This window comes from Episyrphus balteatus, chromosome 1 (genome assembly GCF_945859705.1).
Source record: "Episyrphus balteatus chromosome 1, idEpiBalt1.1, whole genome shotgun sequence".
In the NCBI taxonomy this organism is placed as follows: Eukaryota; Metazoa; Arthropoda; class Insecta; order Diptera; family Syrphidae; genus Episyrphus; species Episyrphus balteatus.
In genome coordinates, this window is record NC_079134.1 from 52890075 (window position 1) to 52916682 (window position 26608).

At 29.8% G+C, this 26608-nt stretch overlaps 2 protein-coding genes across 9 annotated transcripts in view; both read left to right on the top strand.

Moving 5' to 3' along the window:
* The window catches only part of LOC129920599 (protein quick-to-court), a 42840-nt gene extending 29282 nt beyond the window's left edge, over positions 1-13558 (top strand). For 5 of the 6 annotated variants that reach the window (XM_056002029.1, XM_056002004.1, XM_056002013.1 and 2 more), the window contains 5 exons: positions 1885-2165; positions 2230-3100; positions 5873-5968; positions 6784-6873; positions 12877-13558. In XM_056002029.1, coding sequence (XP_055858004.1) covers positions 1885-2165; positions 2230-3100; positions 5873-5968; positions 6784-6873; positions 12877-13080 — 1542 coding nt within the window. In that variant the 3' untranslated portion in view covers positions 13081-13558. The remainder of the gene's footprint in view (positions 1-1884; positions 2166-2229; positions 3101-5872; positions 5969-6783; positions 6874-12876) is intronic. The other variant, XM_056002032.1, reaches the window with a different exon arrangement.
* A 5177-nt stretch (positions 13559-18735) lies between these two features.
* Positions 18736-26608, top strand: part of LOC129920630 (polypeptide N-acetylgalactosaminyltransferase 5) — a 66978-nt gene continuing 59105 nt past the window's right edge. For 2 of the 3 annotated variants that reach the window (XM_056002060.1, XM_056002050.1), the window contains exon 1: positions 18736-19201. The gene's annotated coding sequence lies outside the window, so the exon portion shown is untranslated. Of the gene's footprint in view, positions 19220-26608 lie in introns of all 3 variants that reach the window. The other variant, XM_056002070.1, reaches the window with a different exon arrangement.

Consider the following 26608-nt stretch of genomic DNA (forward strand, 5'->3'; position numbering starts at 1 on the left):
CCGCTGGGTATAGGTACATACTATTGGTACCAAAATGCGATTCTGTTCTGCAATTTAAGACTTAACTCGATGTTCTATTGCGTTAGCCTTACCTAAATTGGCCCTCAAAGTGAAAAAGTTCAAAAATGAAAACTTTCAAACAATTTTTGTGATGATTTTTCCAAGTAGAAAACTTAGAAAAATGATAAAGAAAGCTTAGATTTTGGTTTACAAAACAACTTGTGTACTCTTTTTCACAAACTAATGAAGCTAGTAACGAAAAAAAATATTTTATAGTGATCAAGAGGCTTTACGACTACTTAATTAATAATATAAAGGCCTAGCAATTTATCCAAATAAGTTTGGCCCTGTGTCTTTGTTGCAGAAACCTTTAAAAAATTTTCTTGGAGTTCAATTTTTTTCTTACATTCTTGTTGTTTATTTGTGTTTTGTTTTTAATGTAAAACAACATGCAAAACACAACCATGTTAAATAATTCAAAAAGTAAATATTTTGTACGAAGCAATAAAAAAGGCAAAAAAAGCAAAAAATCAATTTTCTAGATACATTTTACTTAAACAAAAGGTGTGCAGATAAAATAAAAAAAAAATTCTTTGATATATTATTGGTGTCAGTCTTGAATTTTGTATGCAAGCCTCTTTTTGTTTTCTTAAGAATTTGTTATTTTAATTAATGGAATAAATATTTTTTCGAAGGTCGAGACCTTTATACACGAAGGATACTCAAAAGATGACACATGTAAAGCAGTAATAAGTACATCTTAACCTCTTTTGTATTTATAAAAGCTATTTGGTCTGACTTGGTCTACTTTATCGAATTTTTAATGCTTGATTAGTCTTCATGTATTGAATTGGAATTATTTGTCTATAAATTCATATTGTAATAAAAGAGTTGGGGTTGGTGCGGGTTTACCCAAATGAGATTATGGGTAATTGTTTAACAAATATAGACATTTTTAAAAGGCTTTATACATCGTTTATAAAGTTATGTTCAGCCCCATTTGAACAGTTTTGATCCCAACCTTTGCTACCATATGATTTTTATCCCATTTTTTCGAAACTCTCCAATTAAATGTTAAAATTTGCCAAATGAGTTTAATCTAACCGCGATTATTATTCAAAGTTTTGCCAGGGTGTTTATGCTGACTTATTCTCATGTTTGGCTGAAAATTATGTCATGGAAATTTCTCACATAATATTACTATATCTTTGTTTTCAAATTCCCAAGTTTCTTCATTATTATTCCATGAGTTTTGATCATCAAAATTTAAAAAAGTAGAAAAAAAAAATGCATCTCCAAAAAAGAACCAAGAAAATTTTAATTTGTATTTGATTCATTGCCTTTGTTAATGAGGTTATGAAAATGTAAAACAAAACAATTAAAAATAAATACCAAACAGACATTACATACATTTTGTTGTATTCTCAATTTCTTTTCATCATTTTCTTCATTATTCGACGAATTCAATTTATTTCTTGCGGCTTTATAAACTGCAAAAGAATATATAAAAATAACAGCAACCCACAGAGCAGAAACCATCACCTTTTAAGCGCAAGATTGCACCTTGTAATAGCTTACTTTACATCATGTGTATAGCCAGTGCATCATCATAAAGTTAAGCTAAAATAAGCTCGAAGAAGCTATACTACGGATGACTGCTGTTAGATTCAGTGATTTTCAAACAATTCAGGCATGAAATTCATTGTCTTCATTGCATATAATATAATTATTGTTGCAATTTCGCGCAATGAACGAAAAATACTACAAAAGAAACTATATACAATTTCCCTACCCAACCACAATTTTGTTCAGCTTTTATGTTTAAAGTCTTGAAATGTGCCAAGCAAATAATAAGCCTTTCTTTGATTTGCTTGTTTTTTATAGTCTTTAAACCTTAACGGACCGTCAGCGAATGCAAACAAGTGTGCGTCGTCGTCCACATCGAAGACTGGTACCCCAACAGGTCGAACACCAAAGACACCAACCATTTTGACACGAACCCCATTGTCAACTGTGCCCGAATCGAAGCTCACACCAAAGACTCCACCAGTGACCCCAGACTCTCCAAGTACATATCTCGATGATGATTTAGATTCATTGTACAGTTTTGCAACAACGACATCCGGCCGTTCAACAATGTCCTGCGAGCACCCTTATGTGGCAAGGTTTGTTTGTTTGTACAAAAACCGTTTAAAACCTTGTTTATTTAATTGGTTTTACTATTTTCAGGAATGGTACAACCTTTAGTGGACGAAAGATGAAATATGTTGTCCATTGTTCGAACTATGCTGGCCAAATCGGTGAAGACTATTTGACTCCGACACAACGCGCTCAGCGCCAAATTCGTCGTTTAAAAGAACTTTTATGTGCAGCTCGTCATGATCTAGAACAAAAAGATACTGAAATACTACGTCTGACCCGGGAAGTAGTTGAATTGAGATTATTCAAAGCTTCCCTTTCATCACCAGAAGATCGTTCCAATTCCAGCGATGCGGTTACCGTCCGTGAGGCCGATTTGAAGACATCACAAGATGTCTCACCTATTATTGACATGGTCGATGAGGGAGCCGCGGTCAAATCCAGCCCTAGGCACATTCCACACAACCAACACGGTGTTCAACATCATCACATTTGCCAATCGGAAATGCAGAGCTCCTATGCTGACTCTGGGCATTTTGAAGATCTGACAACATCGTCAGTTCATTCGAAAGATTCTTCGTCATTTGCTCATCACACACATGATATTGCGTGTGGTTCTGATGAACCTAGTAGCTATGAGGAGCAACGGCAAGAGTTGATAAAATTGTATGAGGAGCGCATTGAGGAGCTCATCAAGACCCAGGACTCTAGTACGAGTGATCTTAAAAGAAGTCATAATGATAGAGTAGAAGCATTGTTGCAGAAATTGGCCGAATGCAACACTCGCTATGCAGATATCGTTCCCGATTATGAGCATGCCAAGGAGCGCATTAGAGAGTTGGAGAAGCAATTGGAGGATTTGCAACGCAAATTGGTGGAACAAGATGATAAACAAAATAAGATGTACTTGCATATGTACACACAGGGACAGGAGGCAGAGAGAATAGCTCGAGCTGATCATGTGAGTGTTTATGTTTTTTAAAATTTTACTTGCTTTGATTGGGATTTTGGTTTTGTTTAATGAAATTAAATAAGGAATGTAAGCATTAACAAATCAACTCAGGCATTTCCAAACGGAAGTAAAAGAGAATCGTATTTCCTGTTAGGAATCTTAGTATCACAGCCGGGCACTGTTGGACTGTTTGTTTAGAGCTTCATATATTTTTTTAATGAGGAATTTTATTAATTTCTTAATATGTAGTTGAAACTTGAACAAAAAAGAAAATATAAGTAAATTACATCGAGTTATGTTTGCTAGACGGACTCGATATGTTGATTTCTCTTAGTATCTTTGGCTTTTTCGTATCTCTAATTCTTGTTTCTTATATTATATTATTACATTATAATATGTAATGTCCTTAAAAAAAATTATTTCAAAAGTTGTGCGAGAGAGAAAGGGTGAAGAAGCGTGAAGAGGGGGGGGGGAACGCTAATTTGTATTAATACATATATCAAAAAAGTCCTGTCAATAGTTTTTATGGCTAACCTCCGAATTTTCTTTTAATTCTATTACTTAAATAATATCATTTAAAATATTAGTAATATTATATAACAAATACGTAAACTCCACATTTTACAGTTTTTTTTTTTAACTTTCATATAAGTAAAAAATCGTTATAAAAGTCATTGCCACGTTAGCACCAACCTTTTTTTTAATATTTGACTTCATTGTTAGATGATTGATTTTCAAACGCTTCAATGTAGAAACAGCGGCGGCGTACTTTTTTCTATGTTTATGTGCATTTATTAAATTTCTCATCGAATCGTTTGGACTTCAAGATGCATGTAGAGATCTTCGTTTCTAATATACCACAGGGCGAATTTATAACTACCACAATTTTCCATTTGGCTCGGAATATACTCTAACCTCAGAGTGACAATTATTGTTTAAAGAAAATTAATCAATTCTTTTCTTGATCGCATTTTGCTTAATTTGGCTAGTGTATTCATTTTTGTAAAAGTAATTTTCACTAAATATTGTATCATTCAACGGGGTGTATACGTATTTTTTTCAACAAAAATCCAAAAAATAAACAATTATATAAAACTATACAGTTTTTTAAAAATTAATTTTCAAAATTAAAATAAAAAAAAAATGAAAAAAATGTTTGAACTACTTTTTTTCCAAATTTTATGTAATTAAGTACCTACTGTTTTAATTTTTAAAATACAGTGATCTTTTTTGTTTTTAATGCCTAGTATACAGTTCTTTTCGATAAAAAAAAATTTTTTTTTTCTTAAAAAAGATATCTGTGGTGAACAGATGACATTTATAAGTTTTTTTCCTCAAAAACAATGGGATGCACATTGTTTTGCGAGAAAAAAAATCGTGTTGAGTTAAAAAATATTTTTTATCGGAAAAAGTCTAAAAAAATTCTCTCCCATAAGAAATGCATTGGTTTTTTTTGCTAGAAGAACTATCTACTTAGCTTAAACAAAAACAGAAAACCGTATCCAAAAATGTCTGTTGTTTTCGAGAAATTAATATAAAACCAAAACTACTCTTTTCTAAGAAACCGCATTATTTTTTCCTGGCTGGACTTGTTGGTAAATTAGTTTATGAAACATTAACCTTTATTTTTTTAACATTAAGACTTCAATAAGTACACAATGAAGTATTACAGTATTGAATTTTTCATTGATAACACCTCAAAACTGACCTGTGAATTATTCTTACTGTTTCTTGGGCGCCCGGTGCCCCTGGATTCTAGCTTTAAGGGGACTTAGGTGAACCAAATACTGTATGACTTTATTCTGTCCTTATTGAAGTCTTAATGTTAAAAAATAAAAAAACGAAAGGTTAATGTTTCATTGTAGGTGCAACCGTTGATTTATAATAACTTTTTTCCAAATGAAGTCAATTTTTTTAGAAAACGAGGGGAATTAGACCCCCCACTCAAATACGATTTTTTTCTTGCCTCGTTGTTATTTTTGGAATCTCTATAGGTAACAAATAAGGCTTTAGAATTTAACTAAAAATGTCTATAGTTTTCAGTATCACGCTCTAAAAGCTAGTGTAAGAATCTGCTCAATGTATATGATTGGAAATTTTTCTTACTTTAGTTACTTAGAAATTAACTTGTGATTTTGTTTTGCAATTTTCTAAGAAAACAAAATCTATAAAAGCTCCTTAAAAAACTTCTGCTTAATGTTGCAGAACCCTCTACTTCTAACTAAACAACGCATTTTTTACTTTGGATGTAATCAGATCATTTTTCAGTTTGATTTGGGCATTTCTTTTGTAAAAAAAAGAAGTAATTTTCAGGTAGTATATAGTTTTGCAGGAACTCTCCGCATTTATTTCAAAAGAGAATGAGAAAAAATGAAAGGATTTTAATCCGAATGGCCAGCACTAACGAGCAAAATGTCGATGGTATTTCGGTAAAGTAAAACACAATGAAAGTAAAAATCTATAACTAAAAAGAGAATACAAGAAGAAAGTAGGTACCTAATGAGAAAATATTTTGTTTTAACTAGTTCAGTCAATAGGGAGTAAAAAAGGGAGAATCTGAAAAAAATTTTGACCAGAGGGGTAAATATCGTTGGCTTAGAGTGAAAAACAGCTATTTTTTATGTGGAGTAAGTAGGTGGTAGTTTTCAGGTTTATACTCTTAACCGACAATATTAGACTATTTTGAAAAACTCTTTAAGAGGCAGATATTACGTCAATAGGGCGATTATTATTATCGTTATGGCAGTACGATATCTATATTTACTTTTTTTTTAATTGCAGGCACTGGAATTGGCGCACAGAGCTCCAAATAAAGTGTCCATAACGGAACTGTTGCATCAACTCCAAAGTACACAGGACGAATTGGAAAACATTCGCGTAAGATTTTTCAAAATCTTTTTAATTCTTTTTTCCATTTTGTATTGCATTCTGCATTTTTCATTGTAACAAGTTTTATATCACATAAAATTTAATTGTTAAATTTATTTAATTTTCATATTTATTAATAATAATTTTTTTTAATTAAGTTTTTTTTTTATAACTTTTTAATATATATTTATAAATTTTCAACATTTTCTTACTTCATTGAATACACTTGGTAATTTAATAAAAAAAACACCACTTCGTCTTTATCATTGGATTTAGTACCCATTCATACTTTATTATAATGCTTTCCTATAAATAAATGTTTTGTCTTTAAGTTTTAAACAAAAAATCAGTTTTAATTAATTAAATATTTATATTTTAAAACAAAATGCATACGTGTGTTTCATTTAAAGGTTTTAATTATGTGCGTTTGTCTTTATTTCATTTTAAAATACGCTTGGTTTGCACACGCAAATAATAATAAAAAATAAGAGTAACATATAGGAGGGCATGGTTAAAACAAAAGTAATTTACTTAATTCAGTATTTATTATAATAAATTAAAATCGGGGATATCTCTTACTAAAGGAATTTTATTTAAATTAATGCCTGATTATTTTGCTAACAATTTTTTATCGCATGTTTTTATAATGAATCAACTGAAATAAAATATTTGAATAAGTTTCGGTAGATATTTTAAAAAACTTTTTATTTTTTTTCAACACATATTTTTATTTTTTTATAACAATTACTAAAATTAAAAGAAATAAAAATTAAAACTAATTTTTTTCCAATCGCAAAAAATATCTATGTGTGTGTATTTTATAGGCAGCAGAATGTAGAACACAATGTGGCAGTAATCATGCTCTCCTTACTGCAAAAGAGGCTATTTCGTTGTGGGTACTTGGCGCGAGGAAGGTTTGTAAAATCAATGGAGTATTTTTTTTTTTGGTTTTTTGATTTTATTAAAATCAAAATGTATTATTTGTTTATTGCTACTATTTTTACTAAAAATATTTTATTATTATTTTTTAAAATTTATTTTTGTAAAAAATTGAAGGTATATGGTATGTTTGTAAAATAATCATATAAATGTTTGGTGTATGGACCTCGCGTCAAATTGCTTTTGTTTAAATCAATGTATCTAAATCACTTGTAACACTCATTATTTAATAGTGGTGGTGAACAAACTAATCATGGTTTCAAATATTTTTCCTTTTAAACAATATACTAGGTATGTAAGAAAAAAAAACACATTTCTTGAAATATACACCAAATCATACAAACTAAATTTTTTTGGATGGGTTGAAAAAATTCGTCATACCATTTTTGCATTACCTACATTAACTGCACACCATGTTGGAACTCTTCATAGGTGAAACCCAAAGTGCGTGAGTTTGCAAATTATTGCAATCGTTCTGATGGTAGTTTTTTTGAAACAAAACTCAAACAATTAATCAAACATACAGTGGACAGTGGATACAATTTATTTTACTCCTAATTATATCTTCTTAAATGTGTTAAAGAAAAATGGTTCAAAAAGATCAAAAACAGTAGATTTTGAAAGTCCATATTTTATCCAATTTTAGCCGTATTCAATTTTTGTGACCATTACCTATGTTGAACGAAAAAGTATCTTCTTTTCTCCTTTAGGGTCAATGTGGGTAAATGTAAACAGGGGTAAATGAGAACATAGCTCATAACAAGCTTCAGTTAAATCTCTTTGACGCATACATAAGTACAAATCGCGGACGCATGTATCTTTTAACTTATACGTAAAACTCATTGATGTCAAGAGAGAATTCATTCGATGAGCGTATTTTCCGTGAAAGATAATTTTTTAAAGTGTAAAACAAGTCGTTAGTCTTCCAGAAAAATTAAATATTTTTGCAGATTCAATTAAGTCAGTATAATTTGCAATTACTTTTTAGTTTTTAATTTTGATGTAGATTCTATGTGAAACAAACAAATTTTAAAATACAAGACATTTATGTTGATTTGCATGTGTTTACATTCACCCCAGAATATTTTTCATAATGGGTAAATGTAAACAACGTATTCTGGGGGTAAATATAAACATATATTTTTGCTGAAATTATTGGTTTTAATAAAAATAACTTATTTTTAGTCAATTACTATTGCTAAAGTGCCGCGAAATCACATTTTAAAGTAGCCAACACCATTATTTTTAGTGGATGGTGTTGCAAAATCGGTCTTTGACGTAAAAACAAAAAAAATATGACGTTCAGAGCTGTTGAGGATGCATATTGGGTGCCTATATAAAGAATCAATGGAAGAAAACAAAAACTTTTATTGGAATTTGAAAAAGTTTTTTTTCAAATACCTTCTTGAACGTTTTTCAAGTCGTTATCCATATGATAAAGAGGAAATTCTAAATTTTAAAACACCGTTTACATTTACCCCGAATTTGTAAAAAAACAGAAACATGGTGGGGTATTTGTAAGCATGCCATATTTGAGAGTAATTTAAACAATTTGGGAAATATTTGTTTATATTTATAAAGAAGAATTGCCATCATTTCATATTTGCATTTGAAGATACCATTCAAGTTGTTCCGTGAAAACACATAAAAATCTAAAGTCGAAAGAAAAAAAAGACATGAAATTGTTTACATTTACCCACATTGACCCTATATGATTAAAATTCTATAAATGCTCAAAAGATAAAAATAGAGCATTTAGTAAAAACATCAAAAATTTCTTTTTTTTTCTCTTTTATGAATAGTTTTTCTTAAGTTTTTTTTACAATATTTCAATTTTAATTTTTTTTTTTAAATAAATACAAATTTTCAAATTCGGCTTGCTTTTCAAGTTATGGACAAAAACTCAGAAAGTAAAAGAAAAAATCGAAAATACTGATCATTACAAAAATGGTCATATCTTTATAATTTATCCATAGATTTTGAAGAAAAGTATCTTTTTATCTTTGCCAGAAAGTGTACAAAAATTTAAAGCTATGAGGATTCGAAAGATTTTGATGTTTTGTTTCAGTAATAAAGTTGTTTTTGCAGAAATTTTCTTTAAAAACTGGATTTTTTTAAAATGTTTTAATACATTGCACTTGAATATCTGGAGTGACCCAGAAAAGTTGTTCTAGCGTTTGTTTCTTATTTACTCAGCTTTCAGTCGCTGGCTTTTCTGTTCAGATTCGTCGTTTATTACTCAAGAATACTAAGTAGGCTGGAAAAAACAACGACAAAAAACTTTGAAAAATATCTCATATCTCGAAAACGTATCCATCGTAATTTTTTTTAAGGTGATTTCCGAGTCCCTGAGATCAAAGAACGTAAGAAAAAATAGTGGGATTGAGTGTCCCTTTTGGCTGTAAACCAGTGTAATTTATCATGTGAAAAGATTTAGACATTTGTTTTATTTCTTTCACAAATCAAAAATCGAATTTAGTGTGAAACTGGGATTTTTGTTTTCATTTCAAAATATCACAGGACGGGAATTGACCCCCTGATTAATCTGAAACTAGATTGAATAAAGCACGAAAATACAACTTATACACAATGATGGGAATAATATTTACAAATGAAAATTTCTGGATCTGATACTGATGAGAATAATTTGTGACGATCAAGGTTAAAAGAGGGTTAGCTGGTCATGCATGTTTTACCTATCTCAAATGAGAAAAACCTTTATCCCTCTTGGGGTGCCATCTAGAGTCAAATTAAAAATCTGCAGAAACTAGGGAATTTTTTTTTTAATATTTTGAAATAGGTTTTCACTTGATTCTCAAAAAACCCTGAAATAACGAACGCCCTAATGTAGGTACTTTATGCCACTTAAAATCAATATTTTTTCCACTTTGATTTTTAAATGCTCATCTTCAACGCTAATCAATCCGAATAATAGTCAAATCAAAATGGTTTTCATTGATTTTACGTTGTTTTGTTATATTTTTTTCCCTCAGTGTAATAAATAACTCCTTTTCTTCAACCTTTAAAATTGTTCTAATTAAGATCCAGAAATGTAATATAATTATTTCGATCATTGCAGGATTCGTTCAGCATGTTTTTAATTTAGTAGTTAAAGTTCTTGGACAATTTTAACGAATCAAAGCTTGATCGAATTAAAATCCGAGGAAAAAACGGATTCAAAAATACCAACAAAAAAAATATTCTACAACTGATTCTCTTTGTATTGCAATGTTCAAATCAGAGACCCCTTTTTTGTATTTGTCCGTCACGTAAAGATAACTTTACGCCACTTGTCCGACAGACTTAATAAAAGAATTGTTTTAATAGAAGGCGTGTTTTTTCTACAACTCAGTAGCTACTCATTTTTTTCGAAAAACAATAAAAACAAATGTTTACTTGTGTAATTTTTATTATTGCTTTGCGAATAAAATGAAAAATGAGTAGGTACTGAGTAATAGAAAAAACACGCCTAGAATAAAGTATTATTTCTAATAAGGTATTAGTAGTTATAATTCTCATTATAATTATGATAGTTAACTATCAGTTTGACACTCCACCCCTTTCTTGTCAATTGTAATAATCAAATAAAACTTGAACCGTATTTGTTTGATAATTTTGTTAGTAGGTTAACAAATATTCAAAGTTAAAACATAAATGGTCACTGGGGTGTATACGTAATATATTTTTTAAACAAATTTTAGTTGGTTAAGAAAACTTTGTTTTTTTTTCTAATCAATTAATGAAACTAGTGATCGATTTTGGAGACTGCCCAGGGTAAGGGCAAAATGAATAGACGTTACAGATTGTTATAGTAAAGGGATTTAGTCGCAGTGTTTTAATACTTATAGTAAAAATAAAAAACACGATTGGATAGTACATACTTGGTCCTGTACTTAAGGTGGCTAAGAATATTGAGGATTTTTGTATACAAATAACATCATTTTTGATGTTATATAAAATTTGTTTTTAAACAATAGTAGAGTAACTAAAGCAAATTATTAGGGAACCCGGCCGAACAGCTCAGATTTTGACGATTTTTTTTTCAAACGTAGGTAATTAAAAATACTTTAAAGTCTATAGATTAAAAATTGCCGTATTGTTTTTTAATTTAAAATTAAATTTTTTTTAACAAAACCATTTTTTTTACTTAAATTTTATAAAACAAATGATAGCTAAAGATTCTGTAGGTAATTTAAGGAAAAAAATATAAGGGAGTAAGGGACAATCTTCCATCGTCTAAGCGATGAATGCAATTTTCTTATAATCTGACTTCAAACACAAAAATATATTTTGAAAACAACGGCAACACCTGCAATATTTTAAAATACATTTTTAAAAAGCCAGAAGCTCATTCTTATCTCTTAAATTTAAATCCACTAAATTTAACTAAGAGTTTTTGAAAAAATGGTCCTCAAACTCAGAATTAAAAAAAAAATTTATTAAAAAAATTTAAAATGACTTTTTTCCAAACTTTTTCTAATAAAATATGAATTTATTTTAAAAAAAAGTTTTACCCTAAATATTATCAGTTGGATTCCGAAGCAGAAAAGGTAATATATATCACACTTTTGAAAAAAAATTAAAAATTACTTCAATTTCAATGGATTTTTGCATTGAAATAATTAATTTTCTCAAAGACTTTGGTAAATAAGAACTTTAAATTTTTACTATTTAACTTTCAAAAGTAAGGGTTATTAAATGAATAAAAAATAATTTTATATTTAGATGTTGAACTTTAAAAAAAAAACTTCTATTAAAAAAGTTCTTCGAAAAAGAAATCCTTTTTAATTTTTTTCATAAACCGTAATACATTTTGACAATTCCTTTTATAATTTCAAATCATAATAAATGTGGCCAAACAAATTTGAAAATAAATGCATTTTATATTACGAAAAAAGTTTTAAAAACGACATGTTAAAATTTTTTCAATAATTTTTTTTCAAAAATCTGAGTTCAATTACCATTCTTTCAAAAGCCCTTCATTCAATCAACTTAATTTTAATTTTACAAATGTGACTAAGCTTCTAGCTTTTTAAAAATGTACTTTTTGATATTGTAGGTGTTGCCGTTGTGTTTAAATATTTTTTTTTGTGTTTGAAGTCAATTAATAAGAAAATTGCATCTATCGCTTGAACGTTAGACGATTGTCCCTCACTCCCATATATTTTTCTTCCTTGAATTTCCTAGACAATCTTTTGGCATCAATTGATTTATGAAATTTAAGAAAAAATTTTGAAAAAAAAAAATTTTTTGTTCACAAAAATCTTCAATTAATTTTAAAAAATCAAAACGGCAACACTGGCAATTTTTAATCTATAGACTTTAAAGTATTTTTAATTACCGACGTTTGAAAAAAAAGATCATCAAAATCTAAGCTGTTCGGCCGGGTTCCCTAATATTGCCAATTTTTGAGCTTTAGTTACTCCACTACAACATCTTTTAAAAAATTGAAAAACGAAGTAATTTTAAAAATCGTAAGAGCCGTTTTTTAAATAGTTATTCTTTATGAAAAAAAAATTTCAAAAATTAAATTTGGTATGCCGGTAAAAATAAAATATTAATCGACACATGAAAACAAAGTTTCAAAAAACACATAAATTGGTCTGTTTAGTCGTTTACCAGAAATGCAGAAATCACGAAAGCGATTCTTAGGCAACTATGTGCCGTTTATAACAAACAATTTTTTTTGTGAGAACTGCTATCACTAATTAGTAGGTACCTTTAATATTCTTGTCACAAAGGAATTTTTCACTCTGTACAAACGCCGGAAACGAAGTATAACTTCAAATATATATTTTCGTGTATCTTGATAACCTAACATAAAGATTTATTACATTTTCATACATTTTAACTATTTGGTTCATCAATGAAGTCCATTATTTATTATTTCCTTTTTGATTTTTTTTTTTGTTTCGATAAAAAAAAAAACAAAAAACAGATATAAAAATATATATAAAAAAAATATTAATTTTAAACAGACAATATATCGTCGGCTTTTGGACGCTCAGAAGAATAAAACCCATGTTGATCCCGAAGTAACACTGCAATTCCTCAAAAGTGCAGTCTATTATTTCTTAACCGACAAGGAGAACTCACAGGGTCACCTCAAGGCGATCGAAAGTATTTTGGAATTCACCGAAGCAGAAAAACAAAATATTACCAAAGCAAGAGTATCAAAATGAAATAAAAACAAAAATATTCAATAATATTCTCCAAAAGCGTTTCAATGAATAACGAAATAGAATACATAATATACCTTACTCTATAATGATAAAATAAAGGTTAAAACAAAAAGTTCTAAAAGAAAAGTACCTAGCCTCTAATGTTAAATTTAAGCAGACAAATTATTTGATTTTAAATAAATTTAACATTATTATTTTATTTGTTTGGTAAAATAATTTTTGTTGATTTATTTGTTTAGCTTTTGTATTTTTTGAAATATATTTTATTTGTATTTCTGATTTATATAAATGTGGATTTTTTAAAATAACATTGTCATTTTTTTTTATATTTTTTTTTATACATAAAACATTTTATTTATTTTGCGTGTGACTATTATTATAAATTATGAATGTAAAGGGTTTTATTTACAACTTATGGCTGAAAATAAACGTCCAAAGACACGACATTGTGATTAAGGTAGAAAAGATTAAGCAAAAAAAATATGCTTGATATATATTTTAGAAGCTATTAAATTCCAAAAGAAAACAAAAAAAAAATAAGCTTAAAACACATTAAGTATGTAAAAATAAATAAAATATGGCTAAATAATTTTTTTTTTATGTTCAACAAAACATTTTAGATAATATTCGCAAAAATATTATGTAGCTCTAAGTTCAACTTATAGTGCCTAAATTCAAGCTATATTACATGATGGAATGATTTGAAGGTAAAATTTATAAAATTGCGAATATTCTATATTATTAGAATTTATTAAAGCATAACTAAAAAAAAAAAATAGTACACAAGACGTACCTTTAATGAAAGAGTTATTGCATGTTCTTAAATAAACAAACAAATAGTAAGGTTCTATTTAAGGTATTGAATTTAGAGCGGTTGAATCTAATGATTAAAAGATATTTATATCTTTGAGATGATAAGTTTGGATTGTTAAAACTGATAGAAGCAATGGAAATAAATTTTATTAAATTATTATCTGTTGTATTCTTTTTCGCAAGGCAAAAAGTGTTTATTTTTTTAAAAGTTTTGTAATTGGTGTGTTGTCGGAATCAAACTAGAGACTAGACAAGAAACGGGTCGAGCTTACGTAAGCGCATCAATAGGACGTTATCAAGTGCGTCACACCCAGGCTTTTTATACGAATGGAAAGATACTAACCGGACATCATTTAACAGCAACTTAAAATATTAAAGAGTCTAAGCTTGATAATAACCCAGATTTTCACACTCAATAGCAAAAACAAAGACCCCCGCCCAAAATTCAATTATAAGTATTTTAATTTTGAAGTCGATAGACCGAGAGCCTACCACAAATTTGGTAAGGTGGAGGTAGGTATATCCAAAATGTTAGTAAGTACGCAGTTCTAATTTTCAGCTTTATATGGTCTTTGGAAATTAAATCCTAGTACGCTACTGAAGTTGAACAAAAACAAAACATCAGAAAATAATTTTTCTAACCAAAATCTAGAAAAAAAAGAGTGTGTGTACACATGTACACGCGACTGAAGTTATACTTCTCACTCAGTACCTATGTTAAGTGAATTTCATTTGATATTTTTAATTTTTATTATTTTTGTTTTATATAATTTATTAAAATAATCAAACAGCGTATTTTTTTAACAATCTTAGCTTATGGTGATCTAAGGAAATTTTTTGATGCTATCTCCGTACCTTAATCCAAGACAATCTGACTTCAGATATGCATGAAAAAATATTAATAATTGGAAATTAACCCTCTGTCGGCACACGGGTGCGAATTTGGCAGGACAAAATTAAAAGAATTACGATTTTTCAAAAAAGTGGTCACAAAAAAGGCTCTTTATAAGGGTGAAAATATTTTTGTTCGGAATTGTGAATGCAATATTCGAATTCCTCGGAATATTCTACATCATTTTCATACTTGATTCTCTATAAAATATTGTGACCGAAAAAAGTTCTAGCGACATGAAAAAGTATAAACCAATTTCGCACGTGTGCCTATCACGTCACAAAAAAGAGGTGCGTCTACAGAGGGTTAAGAATCTTCATACTAATTTTCGGGGCTAAATTTTTGAGAAAAAAAATTAAATTTTATCTACGATTGATGGTCTTTATATCAATACAGGTATAGTTTTAGTCTATGTTGTTTTCTTTTCCTTTTATTATGAGTATTAACATTTTTCTTTTTTTTTTTTGTGGCAACTTGCCACATTTTGCATACTGAATTCCAAGTGCAAGTGCCTCTTGCTACTTGCCACATGCCACATGCACTTGCACCATGTTTCATGCCACATGGTAGGTACTTGCCACATGCCACATACAACTTGCGACATAAAACATGCAACTTGCCACGTACTGCGGCGTACTGCATTTTTAAATACTTAAGTACTACCAACTGTAAAGATGAAACGACAGCCCTGCTTCCCAATTGTCTCAGAGATGGCGATCGCGTCATAATCCCTTTGACATTCTTGTCAAAAAACAAATTTTCACACCCACCCTCCCATAAGAAGTATAACTTCAAAAAAAATTGTTTAAAAAACTAAAAATACGTACAAATAATAATAATTTTATCGAATTATGTATATCAAAAGGTTAGGCGTAGAGAGCTTTTTGGTTGTTTGTAGGTACTTTTATAAAGTTGGATAATGCGGTCGCTTTTTGATCTAACCATTTACAGATTTTTTTCAGGAAAGATTTTCCTCACTATAGCACGGGGAATTTGAATTTAGGAATTTTTGTTTGCTATTTGATTGAGTATTAGTACACGAGCTGAAAACCACATTTTGAACAATTAGGTACACCTAGTCTCATTTTGCTGCCATTTGTTTTTACCGGTCATTTTGATTTTTGCACATAACTCACATGCTTTTGACCCTAGTATATTGAATTAGACAAACTTGCAACAAATTAGATTTGCTACAAAATATGTTAGGTACTTAAATTTGCTATCAATTTGTCATATAACTTGTGTCATATAACAGGTTCAAATTACACGAGTTATGTGCAAAAAAATGTTTTTTGGTTTATGTACCAACAATCTATCGAATTCCAAAATGAAAATTCGGGTTTGTGACGTTTTCCCCAAGCCATAATACCCAAACTAAAATCCCCAAACCCAAAATCCTCGAACCCAAAATCCCAATTTTTGTTCTTTTTTTGTTTTTTTTTTTAATGGAAATGATAGCCTCTAATCCATTTATAATTAGCTTTTTTCGACCTTTATTTGATCTTCATACAGTAATCCCATCTGTAACTATTCTTAAGCCTGGTACGCTGCTCGCGCTAAATTTTAGCTGAGATAATTTTCCCATACAAGTTATCGATAACTTGTATGGGACCCATTTTATCTCGGCTAAAAATTTTCGATAATTTGTATGGGAGCTAAAATTTAGCGCGAGCAGCGTACCAGGCTTTAAGAAACACAAAAGCCACTTCCATTTATTAAAAATTTTGACAAACTTCAAGTGAATTCATAATTTGTTCTTTAAACACACAATCCTTTTCATGACATAACGGTAAAAGAATGACATTTATATGCCGTTATTTAGTAGACAAAACTGGACATTGGGGATCTGGAAATTTCGTGAAGATTTTTAAAAACAAAATTGTTACCTTGGAGATTTTATCCATCGAGATATTGGCAAGGATTTTTTTCTCCAGAGAAATAAGTACAAACCGCGGACGCATGTATCTTTTAACTTATACGTCAAGCTCATTGCTGTCAAGAGAGAATTCATTCGACGAGCGTATTATCCGTGAAAGATAATTTTTTAAAGTGCCAAACAAGTCGTTAGTCTTTCAGAAAAATTAAATATTTTTGCAGATTCAATTAAGTCAGTATAATTTGCAAATACTTTTTTGTTTTTAATTTTGATGTAGATTCTATGTGATACAAGCAAATTTTAAAATACAGGACATTTATGTCGATTTGCATATGTTTACATTTACCCCAGAATATTTTTCATAATGGGTAAATGTAAACAACGTATTCTGGGGGTAAATATAAACAAACATATTTGGTGAAATTATTGGTTTTAATAAAAATAAAGTATTTTTAGTCAATTACTATTGCTAAAGTGCCGCGGAGTCACATTTTAAAGTAGCCAACACCATCATTTTCAGTAGATGATGTTGCAAAATCGGTCGTTGACGTAAAAAAACGAAAAATATGACGTTCAGAGCTGCTCAGGATGCATATTGGGCGCCTATATAAAGAATCAAAGGAAGAAAACAAAAACTTTTATTGGAATTTGAAAAAGTTTTTGTCAAGTACCTTCTTGAACGTTTTTCAAGTCGTTATCCATATGATAAAGAAGAAATTCTAAATTTTAAATCAGTGTTCACATTTACCCCGAATTTGTAAAAAAACACAAACATGGTGGGGTATTTGTAAACATGCCATATTTGACAGTAATGTAAACAATTTGGGAAATATTTGTTTATATTAATAAAGAAGAATTGCCATCATTTCATATTTGCATTTGAAGATACCATTTAAGTTGTTCCGTGAAAAAATAAAAAAATCTAAAGTCGAAAGAAAAAAAGACATGAAATTGTTTACATTTACCCACATTGACCCTAATAATTTATTAATTTAAGTGGGCGAAAAAAATGTAAAAATGTATGGTATAGCCTAGTACGCTGCTCGCGCTAAATTTTAGCTGAGATAAAATTCCCATACAAGTTATCGATAACTTGTATGGGATCCATTTTATCTCGGCTAAAAATTTTCGATAATTTGTATGGGAGCTAAAATTTAGCGCGAGCTGCGTACCAGGCTTATAGCCTGGTACGCTGCTCGCGCTAAATTTTAGCTCCCCTACAAATTATCGAAACATTTTATCTGAGCTAAAATGGATCCCATACAAATTATCGATAACTTGTATGGGAATTTTATGTCGGCTAAAATTTAGCGCGAACAGCATACCAGGCCTATAGAACAAAATTTACCCTTATTTTTTTTTAGAAAATGCTCTGTAACTTTTTAACGGTACACATATATTGTGTTGGAAATCTAATTTCAACAAGTCAAATCTATAAATTAATTATACGTACAAAATAACTTAATATTCTAGGATTAAAAGCACGTGAGTTATGTGCAAAAATCAAAATAACCTGTAAAAACAAAATGGCAAAATGGCTCGTACTGATATACCTACTCTATCAAATACCAAAGCCAAAATTGACCACGGATTTTTTTCCCAGCAGAAGTCTAAATGAATTTAGTTTAGCGAGATCTGCGTTACATATAGGCTTGAAAGCCTGTTTTCACTAAGGTCTAACAAATTCGTGCTGGTGAAAAACGCCATAGTAGTGCAAACTAGGTATTAAGGCGTTTTTCTTTTTTGTTTTAAGTCAATGAATGCAAACTTTTTTATTCAATTATGTAACTAAATTTTAAAGACTTCATTCACAAAAGATTGCATTCTTTTACAACCCTGACAGCTACAGCATACATTTCCAGTGTAAGCAAGCCCTTATAAGTTTTCTATTCTTACTGTACTTACGTTTTTCAGATTACTCACCAGATGTCACTCCAACTACCCATCACTCTGACAGTTTGTTGTTGCTGTCATCCCACTCTTTCATCCACAAAACATCTTTTATTTTTCTAATATTGGCCACACTGCTCGAATCCGATGTGTTGTCAATTTGATTTTTGATGTGTTGTGTTGAAGCAGGTCGCGAAATTTTTTCCTGTGTGTCGTCTCTCACAAATCAAATTCCAATTAAAAAAGAAGCAAAAAAAAACTAATTTATAATTCATTATAAAAGAAAAAACCAATCAATATTAAATTAAGTGTATTTTAATAAAAATTTATAAATCTATTTGAGTGTTTTTTCTGTGAATGAAATTACAAAAAAAAGAAAAGGAAAAAAAATTCCAATCCAGTGCCAGTGCCCGTGAAAACGAAGAAGAAAATTTTTTGTGTATGTGCACCAGATCTAGGAGAGTTACAAGGAAGCTGACTGGGCTACTCTAAAACTCTGAAACTTGAATTCAGACAACAAACTTGCATCTATAAATTAAAAAAAAGTCTTTGTCGTCGTTGTTGTCTCTTAAAATTATAGTGGAAATAGTATTCTTTATTATTTTTTCCCTTTTCCGACCGACACAAATGAGAAACACGATAAAAAGAATGTAAGTTCGATAGACTCGGTAAGCTTTAAATTATAATCACATTGACTTGAAATTCAAGGCCAAATTCTGGTTTATTCATCCCATAAATTTCCAATGACCACCATTCCAATATGAGATCGTTAAAAAACCAAGCCAGATGGCAAAGAAACTGACTAAAAAAAAAGAAAGTGTCTCAAAGCCAATTACATTTGTAATCCAACAAACGAAAAGGGTAGAGTAGTCTTTCCACTTGCCACCGTGACAACCTTTTTCCGTTCGTCTGAGAATATTTTTCTGTTAAGCTTTATTTTGTTCTGCTCTTGTTGCATTTTTTGTTCCAAATCCGTTTAAGCGTCCTTCTCCCAAAGGGGTAGAACCGTAGATTCAAAAAACCGGACCCTGACACAAAGTTAACCGGTTTTTGCAAGACTTGCTTCCTTTTTGCCTTCAGTTGTTGTTGTTGTTTTTTGTTGTTGGTTGACGTTGACCCCAGCAGCCAGCCAGCCACTCCACCTGCATCATTTCTCTCTTCGTTGAATTAAATCCCACCTCCCAGTATTGCCTCTCTGTAAGATCCATCTACTAAACACATCAAAATGGGAGCTAGAATTTATTAAAGCACACGCTGAGTGATGTAGTGGAGTAATGTCGTTTTCCAAAATTATGGGAGTGAATCACTCCTTTTTTGTACAATTTTGGAATTTGTTCACTAAGAATTTGACAAGTGGAGTGATTTGACGTTTGCTTTGCATGTGTTTGTAATACGAAATAATGAATAAAATAATAACACAATCTTTTAAATTCACTTTTAGTGATTTTTTACAATACTTTATTGAATTTTTTTTGTTAATAAATATAACTTCCTTCACAAAAACAGTTAAAACAACCACCCAACAATTTGACAAGCAGTCCATGAAGTCAAATGTAGAAGTATTGGTAATCACTCCGTCGCTCCTTCAAAATTATGGGAGTGAAGAATTCACTCCAAAAATTCACTCCTTTTTCAATTTTGGAATTTGAAATCACTCCTTTTGGAGTGATTATATAGCTAGGAGCAGCGATGCCAACTGAGGCATAATTATGCCTTTTAGGCATAATTTTATTAGCTAAGGCATTGAGGCTTATTTTTTGCCAAAAAGGCATAATTTTTTTCTTTCTACTCTTGATTTATATTTTAAAACTTTCTTATAATTTTTTAAATATTTTGATAAAAAGACTAAAAACTTAAATTTTCTATATCTTTTAAATAAAAGTTGTTCGAAATTTTATATACAGAATTTGTTTTTACAATTTAGCTCTTCACTAATCACTTTTACTAGAAAAGAATCTAATTTTGTTGCTGTAAAAAGGTCTAAAACGTTTGCAAATAGGCTAATATATTTTATTGGTGAAAAAAATTGGGCGCTAATTTCTTCCAATTATATGAAGCAACGTCTTGAAATATTCTTTTCGAAGAAAAAAAGTTTCCGTTACGTGACAAATAAGTTGTTAGTTAGACTATCAGAAGAATAAATTTCAATATAAAAAATTTTATTCCTAGGAATAATCTCTATCTGAGGTTTATCTGACTATTGAAAAATTGGCCCTTAATGTATAAATTGATAAAATAAACATTTCGTTTTGTGTACTTGTGTACTTTTTGTATATAATTTTTAAGCATAAACTAAGAAATTTAAATTGAGGCATAATTTATTTGAAAAGGCATAATTTTTTTTCAAGTGAGGCATAATTTTGACAGAATGGGTTGGCAACGCTGGCTAGGAGTGTCACTCCTTGAATTTTGGAAAACGACATAAGTAAAGCTAAAAAAAATGGCAATATTAGGGAACCTGGTCGAACAGCTCCAATTTTGATTATATTTTTACTTGCTCTATATGTACACGGTGACCATATTTCTGGGTAAAAAATTTGTTGAATTGTTTTGAAAACATGGGTTAAAAAAAAAGAATAATAAAATGAGTTTTCATAATTTTTCTTAATTTTAATATCTAGATTTCTTAAACGATTTTATGGGAACATTTTCGTTTAAAACACCTAAGTCATTTCCAAGTTAGTCAGAATTGAAGAAAAAACGGTTTTATTTTAAGTAGGTACCTCTACCTACTGTAATAACTTCTAAAAAAAATATTTTTTAATCAAAATTGTTAGATTTGTTTTTTAACATTTTAATTTTATTTTAAATGATCTTGTAATATTTAATTCAACTTTTATATGTCTTTTTCTGGTGTAGCATTCCAACCTGACAAACACAAGCTGGAACTAAATAATTGAAAATTTTTTTTAAATTAATGCTTTTTCGAAAAAATTGAAAACATTTTATTTTCCAAGCACTGGGGTCGAATCACGGCACACGATTACAATTATACGTTAAAGTTTTGAATATTTCTGTCTCTATTTAATCAGTAGAAAAAGAAAGGGACTCATAGCAACCTTACGTTAACGAACGTATACCTTAATTCGACCCCAATTTTCGTGTTTTTCGTATACAAAGTATTTGAAATTTTGAATACAAAAATCAGAGATTGTGAAAATACGGGGATGTAACGGGACAATTAACAAAATACGGGACACTTACACGTCCCGGGTTTCTTTAATAAAAATCCGGCACAAGTTATAGAAACCCGGGACAGTCCCGGGTAAACCAGGAAGGATGGTCACCGTATCTATAGGGCAAGTATTGTTTTCGTGTCGAAAAAAATTGAGGTATTAATCAAAACCAACATTACGATGATGGCGAATTCCAAAAAAGTGGGTCTCGCAATTCCGTCCGTGCGTCCATGTACGTCCATCAGGTACACATTTCCACAGCCTAAACGGGTGGATGGATTTTCTTCAAATTTGGTACATATGATTTTTATGTAATTCTGAAAATTGTTTTTTTTTATATCTCGCTTAGAAATTGTACCTCCCATACAAAACATTTACATGAAATTGACTTTTAAATTTTTTAAAGTCTAACCCTGCGATATTTTAACAATGCCCATTTTTCGACAGCCTCGCTTAGTTGAATTTTATCAACTATATCTTTTGAGAAATATAGCAGCATCAACGAATTTAACTATCTTGGTCGTACGCAAATAATTGGGAACTCTTTTAAGTTTACTAAATGACCGCTCACAAGAAGCTGACCACATGTAGTAAACTAACTTGAAAGCTAACGAAATTTCATTTCTTAGTTTAAATACCTCTTTGGTAATGTCGTCGAAATTTGAGAATTCGTTGCAAGAAAAAAGAAGAATTTCCAATTCAAATAAGTAGCATGCCACATCTTCTTTAAAAAATAAATAGGATCCAATTCCACAATAGATTCGACTAATTCTATTGTATCTTAGAATCGGGTATATTAAAATTTTTAAAAAAGGTTCAAAAATGGTTATGTTATCTTTTACGCGTGACGTAAAAATTTGAAGAACTATTTTGAACTCTTTCCTATAAAATGTTTCCAAATTAAAAACAGAAGCGGTTTCAGGATTTTCATCAATTTTCTTTGGAAAGCGGCGAGTTCTATGATGTTTCAAAAAATTATTTTCAGGATTAATATTTAATTTTTCAGCAAATGAGAATGAACTTTTTATTGATGCATTTATTTGAGTGTCATCATCGTTTATTTGTAAAAATTATTTTATTGTGCTTTGAATAAAAAATGAAGCATCAAAAACGTACAAATTTTCCACTTCTAGATTTTCTATTAAATTTTTACCTTCGTACCTCGTACACGACGCGAGCTAGCAAGATTTTAAATACATACACTTATGTACGTACTGATTTGCCGACTCGGTAAATCGTGGGGGTTTGACACCCCACACCCCCCTCTCGATACGCCCCTGGCTTTAACCTCTATAGGTTAAAACCTTAGAGGATATAATATATGGAGTGCTTGTTCCTATACCTAATACATTGTAACGCCATATGCATGGATAGGGGTCGCTGCCTTCGTTTTTCAGTGCGAGTCCGGTTCCGCAGCTGTAAATAAACACGCTTGTTGATGACAGCCATCAAATGAAAATAAAATGGAGGCATGCACTCATCGAAAAACTGAAAGAAACTAGAGCCCTCTATAAAAGCTTCACGGAACTAACAGCACAAGCACTCCATATATTATATCCTCTAAGGTTAAAACTTGCCGCTGTTGCCGTATTGATTTTTTAAATTTAATTGAAGGTTTTTGTGAACAAAAAAAAAATTTGTTTTCAAAAATTTTTCTTAATTTTCTTAAATTAATGGATTCCATAAATTGTTAGGAAATTCAAGGAAAAAAAATATATATATGATTATGAGGGACAATCTTCCATCATTTAAGTAATAGATGCAATTTTCTCAAACTTTCAAACACAAAAAAAAAAATATTTGAACACAACGGCAGCACCTACAATGTTAAAATATACATTTTTAAAAAGCTAGAGAAGCTTATTTAAATTTGTAAAATTAAAATTAAGTTAATTGAATGAAGTGTTTTTAAAAAACTGGTCCTTAAACTCCGAATTTCAAAAAAAAAAAAAATTATTGAAAAAATTTTAACGTCGTTTTTAAAACTTTTTCTTAATAAAATAGGTATGCATTTGTTTTTATAAATTTTCTGACCACATTAAATTTTAAGTGCTACAAATTTGAATTTAGAAAAGGAAATGTCAATATGTAGGTATTACAGTCTATGAAAAAATTATTTCATTTTTGAAGAACTTTTTTTTAATGTTTATGAAAAAAATTTAACTGTTTTTTTAAGTTCAACATTTAAATATGTATAATACAGTAAAATAAGGTGAAAAAAGGGGTAAATCTCGGAATGAATTCTAATAGAAATTTTTTTTTGCTCAATATCTTCGTTTTGGCATTCTATAACATATGTACCTCAAAAGTCTAGAAAAATCTAATGTCCGCGAGTAGCGATTTTCAAGGTCAAAGCGCGAAAGGAGATTTTCAAAATTAGCAATAATAGACAATGGTATTATATACACATATGATACATGTCTTCGAGGTATTTTTTAATGCTGATGCCAAAAAATCTAAAATCAAGACAATCTGACGTCTCTGAAAAAAGTTATACCAGTTTTTCATCTGTCAACTCATATTATTATAACAGTTGCAAACTTACTACCGAAAAACCCTTAAAAGTTATGGTAGAGGAACCAAATTTTGCATGAAGGTTTTCGTATCCATTATTATTAGGAATCAAAAAAATGCAATGAAAAAAACATTCATATCTATGAAAAATTGGTATTTTTTGAAAAAAGGGGAAATTTGGGGATATGCACTAATCTTGGAATTAGTGCTAATAGGCTAATTTTTTTGTTTCTATCTTTGTTTGGATATTCTATATCTTATGTCAAAAATCTAAAATGTCCGCAAGTCCTAATTTTGTATAACTTTCAGAGATGTCAGATTGCCTTGATTTTAGATTTTTTGGAATCAGCATTAAAAATTACCTTGAAATCATGTATCATATGTGTATATAATACCATCGTCTTTTTTTGCTAATTTTGAAAAACCCTATTTCGCGCTTTAACCTTCAAAATCGCGACTTGCGGACATGAGATTTTTCTAGACTTTTGAGGCTGTTATAGAATGCCAAAACGAAGATATTGAGCAAAAAAAATTTCTATTAGCATTCATTCCGAGGTGAAACCCTTATTTGACTGGATTAGTATGAAGTTATTTTTTTCTTCATTCAATAGCCCTTATTGTTGAAGGTTAAAAAGCGAAAGTTTGAAGGTCTAATTTTTCAAAGTCTTAGAGAAAATCAATTATTTCAATAAAAAAGTCAGTTTTTATAAAAAAAAAAAAAAATGAAATTGAAGAAATTTTTAATTTATTTTTTTTTTCAAAATTGTAATAATGTATTACCAATTTATGGCCAAAAAAATTCTTCAAAACAAATTCATATTTTATCTCGAAAAGATTTGAAAAAAGTCATTTAAAACTTTTTAATAACGTTTTTTTTTTCAAAATTCTGAGTTTGATGACCATTTTCTCGATAACACTTCATTAAATTTAGTGAGTTTATATTTTAAAGTTAGCAATGGCTTTTTAAAAATGTATTTTTAAATATTGTTGGTGTTGTCGTTGTCAAAATCAGAACTGTTCGGCCGGTTCCCTAATAATTTGCTTTAGTTACTCCACCAATATGTTTTTTTTTTTTGCTGATTTTCGCGTTTTTTGCGACCCATATTAAATCTGCAGGCTATTGTTTAATTTTTTTTTTAATTTTAACGCACATCGGCACTTTGTCGAATAGAAAAAGAGTGGTGTGAAGGTGTTGTCGATGTTAAAGCACCACCAACAAAACCACCACCTTACCTCCATTGATAGGGTTTTAATTGATCCACTTTGTGCTATGGTTATTACTTTGATGACAAACCGACGAACGAACGAGGCAACTACAAACAGAACACACGTAAAAAAAACATCTGTAAAAGCCGAGTGATGGAGGGGAATGAGGACGCACGTCGAGTCGTTTAACCAGTCCATGTGGATGGATGGAAGAGGGGTTGGCCATTAACAACAACCTGCTGCAACATTAATCTGCCTACGTATATAGATTTTGCTTGCTTCCAATATCTATCCATTTGCGCTGTTTTTTCTTTCTTTTTTTTTTCACTTTGTTTTTGTCAAAGAGAAACATTGTTGCTGTTTCTTGTTAAGTTCTAATTCTTTTTCATTAGATTTTTGTGCTTTGTGTGTTGTTTTTTAGATAAATAGACAAAAACAAAATCATTTTCTTTATGGTTGTTTGTCATTTTGTAAAAGTTTGTTGGAAAGTTTTTAAAGTGAAGGTTTTCTTTTTTTTCTCCTGAAGATTTGGCATTAGTTTGGGCTTCTCCGGATCCTACGGCTTTTTACAAAAAGTGTCTCGGCCTGATCTGTATGTAAATGCTTCTAAAAATATTCTTGCTAAAGTAGGTACAGGTACCGACCTAATCTGTAGATTCTCGAGTATTTAATAATTTGTATTTTTTTTTGCTTTATGTTTTTAATTTCCGTTTCTTTACTTAAGTTGTTAGGTAAAGTGTTTATTGCTTAATTCTTATCTCGAATGTGTGATAAATTTTTAAAAATTTGGTATATGTAGTTTTTTTTTTGTTGAAGATAGTGATGAAATCACAAACATTTTTGATTGACATGAGAAATCATCAAATATTGTTAAACCTCAAAACTAACATTGTGAAACATTTGGAAGAATATTCTTATTAAGAGTACCTAATTTAGAATTCTTATCTTATTAGATGATGACGATTCGCTTTGTTGAGAGTGGATTTTTATACTACGTGGGTATATCGACTTAAAAATTATGGTACGTTTTGTTTTCATAGCGTGTTGTAGTTTAATGGCCGATTTCATAAACATTTAACGGGCTTTTAAACTTTTAAATGACGTTTTTTGTATGAAAACAAAAGACATTTTAGGATGTAAAAGCCTGATAAGTTTTAAAAG